This window comes from Asparagus officinalis, chromosome 10 (genome assembly GCF_001876935.1).
Source record: "Asparagus officinalis chromosome 10, Aspof.V1, whole genome shotgun sequence".
Taxonomy (NCBI): domain Eukaryota; kingdom Viridiplantae; phylum Streptophyta; class Magnoliopsida; order Asparagales; family Asparagaceae; genus Asparagus; species Asparagus officinalis.
Window position 1 is genome coordinate 69,675,304 of NC_033803.1, and position 14,805 is coordinate 69,690,108.

The 14,805-nt window shown below is 36.1% G+C and overlaps 1 protein-coding gene across 3 annotated transcripts in view; it reads right to left on the reverse strand.

The window, feature by feature from the left end:
* The window catches only part of LOC109826122 (pleiotropic drug resistance protein 2-like), a 27,811-nt gene extending 14,036 nt beyond the window's left edge, over positions 1-13,775 (reverse strand). The window contains exons 1-18 of one of the 3 annotated variants that reach the window (XM_020393096.1): positions 13,216-13,775; positions 12,598-12,718; positions 12,435-12,523; positions 11,412-11,496; positions 11,035-11,325; positions 10,845-10,935; positions 8,762-9,662; positions 8,438-8,598; positions 7,911-8,014; positions 7,632-7,797; positions 7,432-7,554; positions 6,893-7,038; positions 6,315-6,647; positions 4,649-4,939; positions 4,465-4,548; positions 1,422-1,555; positions 1,113-1,340; positions 1-141 (exon numbers count right to left, since the gene is read on the reverse strand). The exon at positions 1-141 is cut by the window's left edge and continues 37 nt beyond it. In XM_020393096.1, the coding sequence (XP_020248685.1) occupies positions 1-141; positions 1,113-1,340; positions 1,422-1,555; positions 4,465-4,548; positions 4,649-4,939; positions 6,315-6,647; positions 6,893-7,038; positions 7,432-7,554; positions 7,632-7,797; positions 7,911-8,014; positions 8,438-8,598; positions 8,762-9,662; positions 10,845-10,935; positions 11,035-11,325; positions 11,412-11,496; positions 12,435-12,523; positions 12,598-12,718; positions 13,216-13,547 (3,821 nt within the window). In that variant the 5' untranslated portion in view covers positions 13,548-13,775. Of the gene's footprint in view, positions 142-1,112; positions 1,341-1,420; positions 1,556-4,464; positions 4,549-4,648; positions 4,940-6,314; positions 6,648-6,892; positions 7,039-7,431; positions 7,555-7,631; positions 7,798-7,910; positions 8,015-8,437; positions 8,599-8,761; positions 9,663-10,844; positions 10,936-11,034; positions 11,326-11,411; positions 11,497-12,434; positions 12,524-12,597; positions 12,719-13,215 lie in introns of those variants that run through there. The other 2 variants (XM_020393094.1, XM_020393095.1) reach the window with 2 other exon arrangements.

Consider the following 14,805-nt stretch of genomic DNA (forward strand, 5'->3'; position numbering starts at 1 on the left):
ATCCCTGCTGCTCTTTCCCGATAGAAGACGGTCCTCTCAATGGCCACAATGGGCTGCACTGACATAGTACAGGATGCTCCAAGGAAGAAAACAGAGGCATATATGCCTCCTATTAGATCCAATAAGTCCTGCTGTCTGCTTCTGTTAGACAACAGAAATGCAACATTAGAGATAAACAACCTTAGTCATGATAAAAGAAAAGAAAGAATTTACAAAATAAATATAGTTGCATAAAAGACCATGCTAGAATTAAATCTATTTGCTTGATTTTCATGATGATATGCCTCAAACAGAAAATTACAACTTTTTGGATCTGACTGTAGGTTTATGCCAAAGCAACCATTTTAAGGCATCGAAAGACTTGAAGGGAAGATGGACTCAAGGATACCGGAAGAAAACTGAATAATGTGCAAATTTCGTCTACCATGCATCCTTAACCATGTCTGAAAATGAACGGCATGTAGATTAGATAAAGGTTAAGCTATTCATATCATTTTAGTTTCGAACGAGAATACCATATTCCAATCTATTTACAACACGTGAAAATAAATCATAATACTTAAACAAAGCATATTTACATGTCAATAAATTATAAAATGTATCCACTTTGGTTCATGGGATTATATTGCATATAATAGACTAAATCTCCTGGTTCCTTCTAGACTCTTTCTTGGGCAACAAGATTTTTCCAACTTTGTCTCTTTTGGTTGCATGAAGTACAAAATCTCCCTGCCTGTTTGCAAGCCCATGAATTTGGCATAAAAAAGTTGACATTAGTTCTAAATTTGGTACAGTCTTGCCCGGAAGCAATCTCCATTCTTGACTTTTGAGTAGCAATCTCTATTTTGCTATGAATGACATAAATGATGATGACAAAAATAATTTGCTGCGACTGAGTTATTCACAGTAATCTTTATTGTTATTCACAGTAATCTTTATTGTTATTCACAGTAATCTTTATTCTTTTATTTTATCTATGCAATAGAAGTAAAAGCACGTGCTTATCATGATCTTTGGGGAAAACAATTGAAAAGCATGTGCTTTTGCTCCTTATTTCGCCAATTGAACATGTGAATCAAAAGAGTCAGAGAAAGAGAAAACTAAAGACTTACGTCTTTCTACCCACATTCCAGAAGATGCTACCAAAAAGAAAGCCATATACAAGTGTAAGAAAGAATCTGACAGCATTATATTGTGGGTTTCTCCAATAAGACCAATGTTGTTTCCAGAAACAAGCCACGCATTGAGTAGTAAAACTTTGGGCATATTTGGTAGGGAATGAAAGATCGTTAGAACCATGTGCAGGTATGCTCAACTCTTTAATAACGTCTTGGTTTTTCCTGGATGACACAAGGATAATTTCATAACCATGAAAGATTGCTTACGAATATGTTCAAACATAATCTAGTATAACTGCTTACTGATATAGAGAGGAGTTGCAATAAAGTTCAGCAAAATCCAGATTAAGGCGAGCCTCCACTGAAGGGGAACTTATATCCAGCATCCACGTAGCAGGGTTATGACCTTCATTAATTTTTGGGATACCTGGAATTTCCTAGGAAACAGCAAAAGATAAACAAAGATGGTATATATTAGGCTTTCCAGAAGAGTCTTTTCCATATTGTATTAAACATTAGGTTGTTGGTCTGCTTTTTCCTAATAATTGTGTGAATAGTTTGCTAGTGTGAATAGTTTGCTAGGAAAAGGTTCAAAAAGAGTTGCAATGATCACGAATCTGATGTCATAGTTTCAGAAAAAAATAGAGTAGAAGATGAAGAGTTCAGCATACTATTTTGAATTTCTTTAAGAAAATTCAGTATACTATTGGAAATTATGCAATGTCAAGCCTAACACAATTATATGCGAACCTTGAAAAAAAAAATAAACATATACACATGCTCATCTTAATCCAGAATGCATGTGTGCACAAATACATGGAGGGAATGGAGAGGGAGGGAGATATTAAAATGTAAGTAAAATCATCAAACCCACTTCATGCAAATGGAAAATTGGTGTTGGATTCAATGTTTCATGTCACTATAGCTACATACGAATAGGAAAATTAGATGCTTAATATAAAAAAACTAACTGAAGAGAAGAAACATATGAATACTAATTTGCTAAAAGTAGGTCAATGTTTTCTTAGTTAAGAAAAATGGCATAAGTTAAAGATTATTATGAACATAAAATTTGAAAGGATATTATTTTTAAATTTAGGGGGGAGGAAAGAATAGATACTTTTGCACAGAGATTCCATCAAAATAATTTCTCAAAAATTCTATTGGATAATAGAATAAATTCAAAGCATATTTACACGATTGTAAGGAGTTTTCATCAAAAAAGCAATTATAGAATTAAGCTATGACTGAGATTTCTAGTAAAGATTGAACGCGCATCAGCTCACGTCCTAGTTGGCATGCAATGTTTCACTGTAAATTCTTTGAAAATTTATTTCCTGGGGGTTATATGCCAATCAAGAACGACAATATCAGTAAGTGTTGATTCACATCTTGCACTATATAGAACATAGGTTATGAATTTGCCTCATGAAATCAATAACTCGCCAAACCTTTTTCTGCCCACTAAATCAGATCATCCATCGGAAGGTAATTCATAAGATGCATTACAGAATACAGATAATCATATAGTATGAATCATAATACTTGATTATTGTAGACTACTTTCATTTATAAACTATAGAAGTTATGGGCATAGGAATTCTAGATTGACCCCGCCATAGAAGTAAATTTAACATAGTGCTACCAGATGACGGTGAAAGTTAGTGGACACTAGATCAAGGGGGGAGAATACTGGCTTGATCCAAGTCAACTGGATGAATTGTTAACTGTTAATTTTAGAAAACCTCCCTTAACTATGGGGTTTGTCTCAAAAAATCCGCTTCATCTATTTTAATTTCAGTAAAGCCCCTCAAGTTTGGAGCTGTCGTAGATAACCACCCTCAACTTTAAACTTTTGATTTAACCCCCTTGAAGTTTTCTCACTTGAGCCTAGAAACTAACACCATTGAGTCTAATGTGTCACGTTGCAAGTAGGTAACTGGGAAAGACTAAAATACCCCTCAACCATGAAAAATTATAATGGTTTTTGCAAGGTAAGAGAAAGAGAGAAGATAGAGAGGGGAAAAAGCACGATAAATTGATCAGAGTAGAAAATAAGAGAAAGAGAGAAGATAGAGAGGGGAAAAAGCACGATAAATTGATCAGAGTCTTTTTCTACAGATTGGGAGTTTTTTAACTGAAATGTGTTTCTTTATCAAAGAGGTATATCGGTCATTTTACATTTTTGGGAGATGATGTCAGTTTTTTTTTGTGGAGAAAATTGTAAAAGACCAGGAGGTTTTATGAGACACCCTATAGTTGAGGGGGCTAACTAGAATTTTCAAAGTTGAGTTAAGGGGGTTTTTCTGAGACAACCCCTTTTTTTGGGGGGTAGGGTGGGGGGTGGGGTGCTAAAACTTAACCCAATTGTTAACCACACTCTTTTCTTTTTCTTTCACCATAGGTTCATTTGTTCTCTTGCTAAGTGGTCTGAAGTGTTTTAAGTTCATAAGGGTGACAGCCAAACAATCTAGTTTTAGAGAAGAAAAAAGTTCATCAGAACACTTTTTCAGGTTTACTACTACTTTTGGATCAAAAAATTGGTTTCATATTGAAGATCTGTTAAATTATGTCATCGCATGAATATTTGTATAAAAATTTGTAAAGAATTCAGATTTAAGAGTTCTTTCTAGGTTGGAGGAACTCTGACCATGATAGAGGTCAAGATTTGTAATTTAGGTTTGGAAGTGCTAACAACATTGTTTCAGTCTTTTGTGAAATCCACTTAGGAGCTCTACTATATTTTTCTATTTCTTCATTTTCCTCCTTTTCCCTTTCTCTTTTGTGAATCTCCTAAAGTTGCGTCCGTGGAATTTGAACAGGTGAACTCCACTTGAGTCAAATGAATGCAAATGATCTTTTAGACAAAACAGGTGCCAACCTACCACAATAATATGTGTAAATTTGCTATCAAACTCCCAAGTCATCCTATAATCAACATATTTAAATAATATCAAGAAAACAATAACCCCCGTTCCCTTACTCCTAAGGACCGAGGATTATAGCATTAGGTCATAACAGCCCTTTCAGTTAAATAAAAAAAACCTGCTTTTTAACCCCAAAAAAGTACTAAAAAAGTTTTATCCTATCCAATGAGTGACAATGTAACAATGTTAATCATATATAATCAAACATGCATGCATGCTCCTGAAGATATATTTAAGTAAAAACCAAACACCTAACAACAAATGAGCTCTAAATCAAGTCAAACAAAATGCTGGCTAGATGTAATGTTCAAGAGTGGAACGTGAAATCATATAATTACACTGTTACCATAGCTACTCAGAAATTGCTTGCATGTTAGAATCTATCACTAATCAGGTACTCACTTTGGAAGCAAACTCACCTCAAAATATTCTATAAGGTTCTGAGAATGGTAGCCTAGAGCTCCAGCATATATCACTTGTCCCCCTCTTTTCATTAATAGTAGCTGTAAAGAAAATGTGGTTATCTTATCTGAGCCCCTTGTCCAACATACTACATTGTTAAGGAAGCATCTTAAATAATTTAATCTAAATGAAAACACCAACCTCGTCAAAAGATTCAAAAATATCAATACTTGGTTGATGAATAGTACACACAACAGTCCTTCCTGTATTTACTGTGTTCCTCACTGTACGCATAACAATTGCTGCAGCTCTAGCATCAAGGCCAGAAGTCGGCTCATCCATGAAGATGATGGATGGATTTGCAACCAACTCCACAGCAATTGTAAGCCTCTTTCTCTGTTCAGTTGTCAAACCATCTACACCTGGAAGGCCTACCAGAGCATCTCTCAGCAGATCAAGCTCCACCAACTCCATGACTTCCTCCACAAACATCTAGAGTGTGACAGTTAAATGATTTAAGATTAGCAGAATCTAACAATATAAGTATCTGAAAATTTAGCAACATAAACATTATCTTACAGAATCAAACTCGAACCAGATGCCCTTATTCACAGAATGAGATTGTGTTCATAATGCATAGAGATACTCAGGCAACACTTATGTAACTATAGTTATGAATCAATATCTCAGCTTATAGAGGTACCATTAGAATAATCACCATATAGAAAGTAAAAACATCTAATGTGTTGAATGGAAGAAACATTTAGTTGGTTGACTATTATGACTTACGTTGTACCATTCACCTATTATAAAGGATTTCTAGATTGCTCCACCTCAGCAGGTTGCTGGACCTTGGAATAAAGATATAACAGATCCCAACACAGTGGCATCCCTCAACCAAGGATAGCACCAATAACAAGCATAGAGAGAAAAGTACCCTTGTCATAGTTTCCAGATTGAAAGAATCTTGCCTTGTAAAAGAAGTCACCTTGCAACCAAGCATATCCTAGACCATTTAAATAGTGATATTGTATTTGTCAAGAGTAGTTCTAGACAATTGTAGCATGTTTGAATATTAAATGTCACCTCTTATCACAATTAGATGATAGAAATAAATGAGTGTGATAATTTATAGGTGGAAGGCTTGCAGTAGGCTGACATATTACACCTCTAACCCTGCTAGGGGTATACGAATTGGGAATCATTCATTCATATCCGTTAGCTCATGAATTGTGAGATACGAGGTGAGAGAAAGAAATGGAAGTGGCAGAAAATCCTATGTTGTCTATTTGCTTTTCGTTCTTTCCAAGTTCTCTTAGTTACAATAAAAAAACCAAGGTAGTTCCATTTTTATGCCCCAATCATGCATTACTTCTCAACGACTCCAAGTCTCACGGCATTGTATCCAAAGAAAACTTTTAAACTCATACCCATTCCAATACAAACTATTAAACATAGGGAAAAAGGCACAACAATATCAAGAAAAATTATTTATCCATTACCCACATGTATAATGCTACTCATTTCACCACACATGCCACTAATCTAGTTGGATATGCACCACACTCCACAGCCTCCAACTTCAAAGTAACTACTGGACCAGCTAATGTGTCAAACCAAAAAAGTGGAACCATGATTTGTAGCCATAAAATATGTATACAATTAACACCTCTATCTCGATCAGGAGTATTGAGTTATATGGCACAAATCCTCCTGAGCATTGCCGTTCAACTTGCCCAAAGTTACTTTCCTTCGTAATGAGAGAGAAACTTATTGTAAAGCTTAATTAACTATACTATGACTTATTTATCAAGCATTACTGTACTTATAATTATAAACAAATGCAAAAATTCAAGAAGTAACATGCCTGTTTTGTTTCCCGGTCTATTTCTGGGGCAAGGCGCAGCCAGGCTGAGTAGGCAAGTGATTCATACACAGTGATATTTGGTGAGTGAATATCATTCTGCTCGCAATATCCACAAACCCGAGCAAATGTTGTTTGATCTTTTGGATAACCAGAAATGCTAATAGTTCCTTCAATATATCCTCCTGTTTTCCTTCCTGCCAAGACATCCATCAACGTAGTCTTTCCTGCTCCACTGACACCAACTAAAGCTGTTAGGAGACCTGGTCTGAAAGCACCACTCACATCACACAGAAGTTGGAGACGATTTTCCTTGATTCCTTGGCTCTTCATTTCCTGAATAAAGAAAGAAAAATATATCAAACATAGTTTTTTTTAAGGATTACAATTCTATAAGGATAAATAAAAATGGTAACATAACTGAAAATCAGTTGAAGCCTTGACTTAGGGTCAAAACATTGCATACGGACTTTGTTAATTCATTCAGAGCTTAAGAAAATTATTCATACTATGCTCACGATAAATGCATATACAAGGAAAAGGATATCCTTGAAAGCATAGTCCAAAATAAAAAGACTTACTGCAGGCATGTCTACAGAGTAGTTCACATGATTGAATGCAAGAGAGAGAGGCTGAAAAGGCAAAACCATTCCTCTTCTTGATGGATGGTTTTCATTGTTAATGATCTCAAAATTGCTTGTCTCTAAATTAGCTGCCACATCACTATCTGCAGGGAAAAAATATATATCTTGCATAAATTTCGTATATAATGAAAATGCTCAAAGTAATAAAGTAATCTAAAATCTTACACCAGCATAGAAATTGCACAAAACACGTAAAAATAATAACAACACCTCATGAAACTACCGAATAATTGCACAGCTCACATGCTTGACAAGTTAGAAAGGCATATCAGATAAAATGTATCTGAAATACTATATTTTCTATATGCTACAACTGATAGGAGAAACACAAACGTAGAGCAGTCATATAGATAATTTTCCATTCACTGAGTAAAGGCTCACGGATAAGCAATAGTTAACCATGATGCTCAGATCTATAGCAGAACAATAATAATAAAGTTGAGATATGATGAGTCAAAAGTTACTAATTTGAAAACCTGCAATACTTGCAGCGCTCTTTTTTCTGGATCTGGATAGATGTTCTGTGCTTGGTGCTGCATTACTTTTATTTTTGTTTTCTATATCTTCATTAATCGGGACAGAGTGAGAACTTCCAATAGCTACAGCAAAGAAATATAATCAGCATAGTAGTATCCAAAGTAGAGGGAAGACAAAATAATAAAAGATAACCACTTACGATTTAAATATGTCAGTGCCAGAATAAAGAGAGCATTAAACAGAAGAGAAAAGCCAATGAGGACTCCAATTGAAAGCCAATACCAATAGCCCTGAACAAACATGCCTCTGGATTTGAGAATTGCCTTTCCTATGGTCGGTGCATCGATACTACTGTCATTATTTGGCTGTAGCAGAAACAAACCAAAAATCAAATCAACTTCAGCAGAATATGACAAGAACTTAAATATCTGCACTATTTATGTCTATGATTTAAACTACAAATGTTAGGATTATTTACGGTGTTCCATCTCGGGTCAAGGAATTCATTGATTGCTATAGCATTCTGCCCATACATCATAGGAGAAGCCCAGTATCCCCATTTCCACCATGGTTGTACATTATCTGTTAACACAAAAAAAGACAAGGATGAAATGAAGTATGATTAGTAAGCCAAGTAAAACAATTACCTAAGCGACAGACAATCATCAAATAGATTTAACTTCAAAATTTTAGCAGCTGATGATTATTAGATCATTCTCAAGTTTATATTGGAAATATTACTGCTGAGCATGAATCCGATAAAATCAAGTCATGTTCGTTTTCATATCATTAGCTGAGCAAATATATACAGAGACATAGATCGGAGTTATAGTCGGAATACAGTATAACGACATATGCAAGTAGGAATATAATATTTGACTATGCATGAAATGATAAAATCAATACAATATATGTTTCTCTTGGATAACCCCCTTTTTAAACCTAGGAATGATCAGAAAATGAGTGCATAAAAATAGAGATTTTGCTATCCGCAGAGCTGATAACCTTTAGAGATGACAAATCCTCCAAGCACGTAAATGATAAGCATTGCAAAATTTCCAAATGTACTAGATAAAACCATTGTTCTTCCAGCTGCAGCTATTAGTCGAAAAACAGCAAAAGCCATCTGATGCGAAAAGAAGAATGCCAATAACTGTTTAAAGAATCTGAGAAAATAAGGGACGTGTCAGCATACTAACTTGTCACTTCAATTATAGTAATTACAACTATAAAGGAACACTTAAGAATGTGAGGAACTGACAGCGTAAATGAAGCAATATAGTTATACATAAACAAGTAGGCTACAGTGGTGATTACTGAGGTTGTTACCGGCTAGCAGCAGGAGCAAAACCAACTGTGTAATATGTAAGAATAACCCAAATCCCTGATTCGAGTAGTGATAGGGGAATCTTAAGAATGCAATATGATAATCCGAAAGCCCATGGAGGATAAAACAAGAAATCTCTTTGTTTATAGAATACAGGAAGTCGATATATGGTCATTGCCGTCTCTGCCATCCCATTAAACATCACATTAACCAAACTATAGAATAATGCGCCGAAATACTTTCCTCCATCAGCTATTGTCTTTTGGTGCATTTGAGTTCTCAGAAACATAGTCATGCATATCAGTGACATGATTGTTATCTGGGTTGTCTTGAAAATGTACACAAAAGAATTGCGTTTCATCAGCAACCACTCCCTTGATAAACAAGCCTTGAATAGCTCCCAGAGAGATATTCCATACTTCTCTGTTGCCAACGCAGCAGGATGGACATTGGATTTATCATAAGGATATTTAAGATCTTCAAAGAGTTTTTGTCCTATATGAAATGATCTAAAGAATTGTGCAAATTCAGGAACGGAGATATAATGATAAGGTTCATCTTCTCTAAACCAGTATTGTTCTTGATCCTTTTTTGATGTCACCTCTTGAAGGAAGTCTGCAACTCCTTTTCTTTCAGGACATCTAAACCCCAAGAGTTCAAAGTACTCGAGGACATTTTCACGAGGGCCTTCATAGACAATTTGTCCCTCAGCTAACAGAATAATATCATCAAAAAGTTCATAAGTCTCTGGTGCTGGCTGAAGGAGAGAGATGATTACTGTTCCATCCATGACATGAACCATCTGCCTAAGGAATTTAACAATCTGCAAAGTAGTGGAGCAATCAAGTCCTGTTGATATTTCATCCATGAATAATGCCCTCGCAGGTCCAGCCAACATTTCACCTGAGAGTTTAAAGCTCTTAAGTTCAACTATAAAATTTAAAAGCAGAAAAACTTGAAAATATTGAAAATGGTAGACACACGAAATATTTAGTTTCCAAAAATTGGAAAAATTTAATAATTATAGAAAGAATCAACAAGTGATAATAGATATTCATGCACAGATTAATACCATAAGTGAGAAGAGTCCTTAATAAATACTGAATCAGCAAAGGGAAAAGCAGGCCACGGAGAAAAGGTTGGAGATGTATCACAGTTTGACATGAAATTAACCTAAAACTCCATAGCCAAAAAGGTTATACATGATTGAAAAGATGAGAAGCTAAAGCAAGCGCATGAATCTGTTTTCCCCATTCAGCTGTTAATGGACAGTCTCTCTAAGCCTGACATGCATAAAGAACCAGAAATCGTGCTTCGGTTAAATGCAGCTACAGTCCCAATACCTTCAGATGCTATCCAGTTAACCACTCGTTTACCTCTGAGAATCAGCGAAAGAAGTATGAGATGAAAATAAAAATAGAGTACAGAATGAGATGCTTAACTTACTTGACCTCTTAAAGTCAACCATACTTACCTGATTACATCTAATATTCCATGGATTTGTAGAAATTTAATTTAGATTGTAAGATTTACCTTGCGGTAATCTTTTTCATCCATGAGTCAAGAAAGACAACAAGGAAAGTTCTGTCAATATGTCATCCATTGTAATTATCATGTACATGCAAAAAAAGATATGCAAGACTTGGATACAACTAATAGAAAAGAAAATGCTCAGTGACTGCAGGAAAGAACAATGTATCAATCTGTCCATTATGATGTTTACAATTGAAGGGTTCCTTCACATTATTCCATGATTGTGGTGAGTGATTATGAGTCAGTTAATAGAGTACAACCCTTTGCTGTAAACATGAATCATAAACCTTCTGACAGGAAAAAAAGATCAATAGCAATTTTCGTTGAGATGGAAGATGTTCCTGTGAGCCTACCAAGTTTATTATATAGTATTATAAGAAGTATGTTCAAAAGTAAACATCCGATGGACTACTTTAACAGAAAAATCATGAATTCTAGGGAACTTGGAAATGTGTTGCAGACGTTTAAGGAGAAGTTACATACTGAAAGTCCAGAAAAAGAAATAAAAATGCACAACCATAATGTTCCATTAGAAGGTGGGCAAAACTGTACCTGTGGTTACACGCTTCTTTTGTCCCCCAGAAATACCTCTTCTCATCTCCTCACCAACAATAATATCTGCGCAAATATCCAAACCAAGTACCTGGTTTCCCATACTTCAGCAAATTAGGAAAGCCAAAACAGCATACTGAATGACAACTGAGCAACATGTAACTTAAACATTAAAAATTGAAGATCAAACCTTGAGAATATAATCCGTTGCAAGGCTAGTTTTTTGTCCTTCCAGTGCAGTTGCTTTCATGAAAGCATCAACCTCTGGATCTGGTTTTATGCCGGAATCTTTTTCTCGCCTTGACAACTCCGACATCATTTGATACCTCGTTCCTACACCCAAGCACCGGCTTGAAAAGTCGAGAGTTTCTCTGACTGTCATTTCAGGATTGTGAAGATCATGCTGACTAATATATGCACAAGTTCTCTGGGGAACAAACTCAGATATTTCGTGACCGCAATATTTGACTTTGCCAGACACCTAATAAAAATGTGATAAAATCAATAATGAAAGCCAAAATTACACATGGGTAGTACATACAGGAAGAAAAGCATATATAGACAGACCCTTAGATTTTTATCAAGCTTCCCTGCAAGAGATAGCAGCAGGGTTGTTTTCCCTGATGCTGGAGGTCCAAGTAGCAGTGTCATCCTGAAAATTTGTTTCAGCACAGAATTCATACAACATGCATCATCGTGACAAATGTGCCATGAAATTAAATTCTGAGCAATATAACAATTGTCAAAGTTTCATCACCAGACATGTAAATTGAATTGAACCCTGTTACTGCCTGCTATTTGAAAGTCACAATCTTTGGGATAAAATGGGTACCTAGCATCATACCCATACAGGCATACACCAAGTTTCCCCTGTATTCACGTCCTTCATCCTCGCCCTACCTTATACCCACAAGGAGGTGAGGAAGGAAGTGGACTACCGGATAGCTTATGCTTTAGGGACTAATATATGGAACAGCAATGTGAAATAGTGCAGACAAAAATTGAGATTTGAAATATTCTTTATAATTTTGTTAGTACTTCAGATATAGCAACATCTTTCTTTTTGTGCTAAAAGCAAAAACATTTATTATAATTGTGCAAGATACAAAGAGAGAACATAATAGTGTCAAATGGTGATTGACTGATATAGAAGCCTGTTTCGGCAACCAAAAGCCATGGATATCCACCTTGTAAATGACTCAGCATTCTGATACAATAATTAAATTTCCCAAAATCATCAAGAAGAATTTATTGACATTTAAATTGCATCGTGTTTTATTTCTAACTAACAGTAACAAGTTGTTAAACCATGTTTTAATGCTAACTAGCACATAAACACAGTACATGGTGCAAATAGAACGGGAAAAAAGCTAAGGGCATGTCAAGTTTCTTCATCCCATGGCAGAGCTAATATGCATTTTAGCAAGCTAACAATACAGAAGTTACTTTATATAAAATTAAATAATATCCCGTATCTTCCGATAGTCAAGCATATCCTCAGTCACTATTTATCGTGACAACTCTACCAGTTCACCTAAAAACATAAACTGCCAAACATTACCTACAAGTAGAGTAACATCATAAACATACCTTGATGGCTTCAGGATTCCACTAACACCTTTAAGTATCCTGTTAGCCTTTTTCTTGGATGGGGAAAGACCAACAAAAGCAAAGGCTCCCTATGTATAAAGGTAATATGTCCATCAGTAATCCATTTTTTTCTCAGAGTTCAAGTGGATTTCAAGCAAAATACCTCGATGGTGTTCATTGTGGCATTCAACAACGTAGGCAGAGCCCTGTTACCAACGTGTGTATCAGCCTCCACCGACAAATCCTCAAACCTCACCTCAATCTTTGGAAGCTCAAGCCCAACCCTAATTCCAAACAAAGGCAGCAAAATCAAACCTAATTCAAAAAAGATTCAAACTTTTGACATTCAAAAAAAGGTTAACTGCACTTTAATACCCAAAGTTCTTAAACTTCGTTATCCTGAAGTCTAAAATTGCCCAAATAATACCCCCAAAGTCTCACAAATTTTAGAAGGCATTACGCGATTATCTCGTGATAATATTAGTACTTTACATCGCTAAAATGAAAAGAAAAAAAAACCGCTTAGAATCCCAGTCTTCATTCTTCATTTCAATTAAAACGCTGAAATTTGACATTCACAGCAAACAGAACCCATGTTTAACGATATTCACGACAAGAATTGAAAGGAACACCCTAGATCGAAAGAAATAACTAACAAGAACGAATTTCGCAGGCAAATCTAACAGTTAATGTAACCTCGAGGAATTAAAACTTGAGAAGATGCAATCTTGAGTATTAAAGTGCAATTAACCCACGAAAAAGAACCTAAAATGCACCGAACTGATCTATCCGACTCTTGAGCCGACGAAGAAACCGCTCGTTATCCTCCTCAACCACTCTCAAAATGTGCTCAACGAGAACCTTCCTCTCGCTAACCCCGAGCTTTTCGATATCAACCTCATCGCTCACAATCTTCCCATTCTCGGCCTCCTTCCTCAGAATCCCCTTTCGCATCCGATCGTAGGTCGGTAGCTTCTCGAGCGCCGCCCACTTGAGGTCCTCCTCGTCCTCGGCTCGGTCGACGGAGGGCCGACGGAATACGTCGGTGGCGTCGCGGAAGCTGGAGGCCGTCCGGCGGCTGCTGGTGGAACCGACGAGGTCGGAGGCGGACATCGTTGGGGGAGGAGTCTAGGGTTAGGGTTTGGAGGGGAACGAGGGGGACTGAGCATGGCGGAGGGGTTTTTATAGAGGAGGAAGGGGAGGCGATTAAAGAAATGGAGAAAGTGAAGAACAAATGATTCGCGGTAAAAAGGTTAATCGCTGTTTGAGGTTGGAGATCGTCATGGATCGAGCTCGAAATGAGCGGGAACTTTCTTCCGTTTTTTTCTTTTTTTCCTTCTTAATTTTTTTTAAGAGGAAGGAGAGGAGGCGGGCTGGAGTTCAATTTCACATAAAACCCCTCACCTCCGGAGCGCTTTTCGCATGACCCCTCTGAGTTGTGTTTATCTCACATAATTGATAATTCCCTCTGAACTTTGGGATGTCTCACAAAGCCCCTGAGCTTTAACTTTTCTCTCACCGGACCCCCTACCTGTACAAATAATGAAAATTTTCTTGTGAGAAAAAATCCCGAATTTTACCACTTGTGACTTAAAAGCAAAGTACCACCCCCCGCAACCCAATTTGGAAAATTTTTCTCTGAAGGAAAATTTAGTTAATTACAAACTACACAACGGAGATCCCTTTTTTTTAGCCTCAATAGTCATTGTATCATGTAAAAATAAATATAACTAGGTAAACATATAAAAAATTTAAAGTCAAGGAGTAATATTTACGCTACAAAAATTAAGGGGTAATATCTCTAACCATGGTTGATTTTTGAAGGTGGGGTATGCATTTGGTTTGGATACGGCTCGGATATGATGCTTGTCATATCTATATCTGCTTACTTATTTCGGATATGGATACGGATACAGATAGACCTTGGTAAGGAAAATTCATATTCATATTCACTATAATCGGATATGGATACAGATATACACGCGGATATATAAGCGGATAGGCATGCGAATATAAAACGGATATGAGAAAACTAGATTCTGTAGAAAAAAAATATAATTCCATACAAAAGAGTTCATTAATATGCTCATTATATTTGAAAATCTAAGATTAGATATCTTGGTCGTCAAAATTAACCTCATATTGATAATCTAAAGACTAAAATCATTGTAATAACTTGACTAATATGTATTCGGATATTTCGAATATGGTTTTAGATATTTCACTACAAAACCATATCCATAATCATATCCTATCTGTTATAGATTTGAGTAACCATATTCGTATCCTAACAGATACGGTTACAGATATTTCCTTGGATACAAATACGGTTTAGCGCCATTAGCGGTAAGTAGTGGTCTTAAGACCGAGT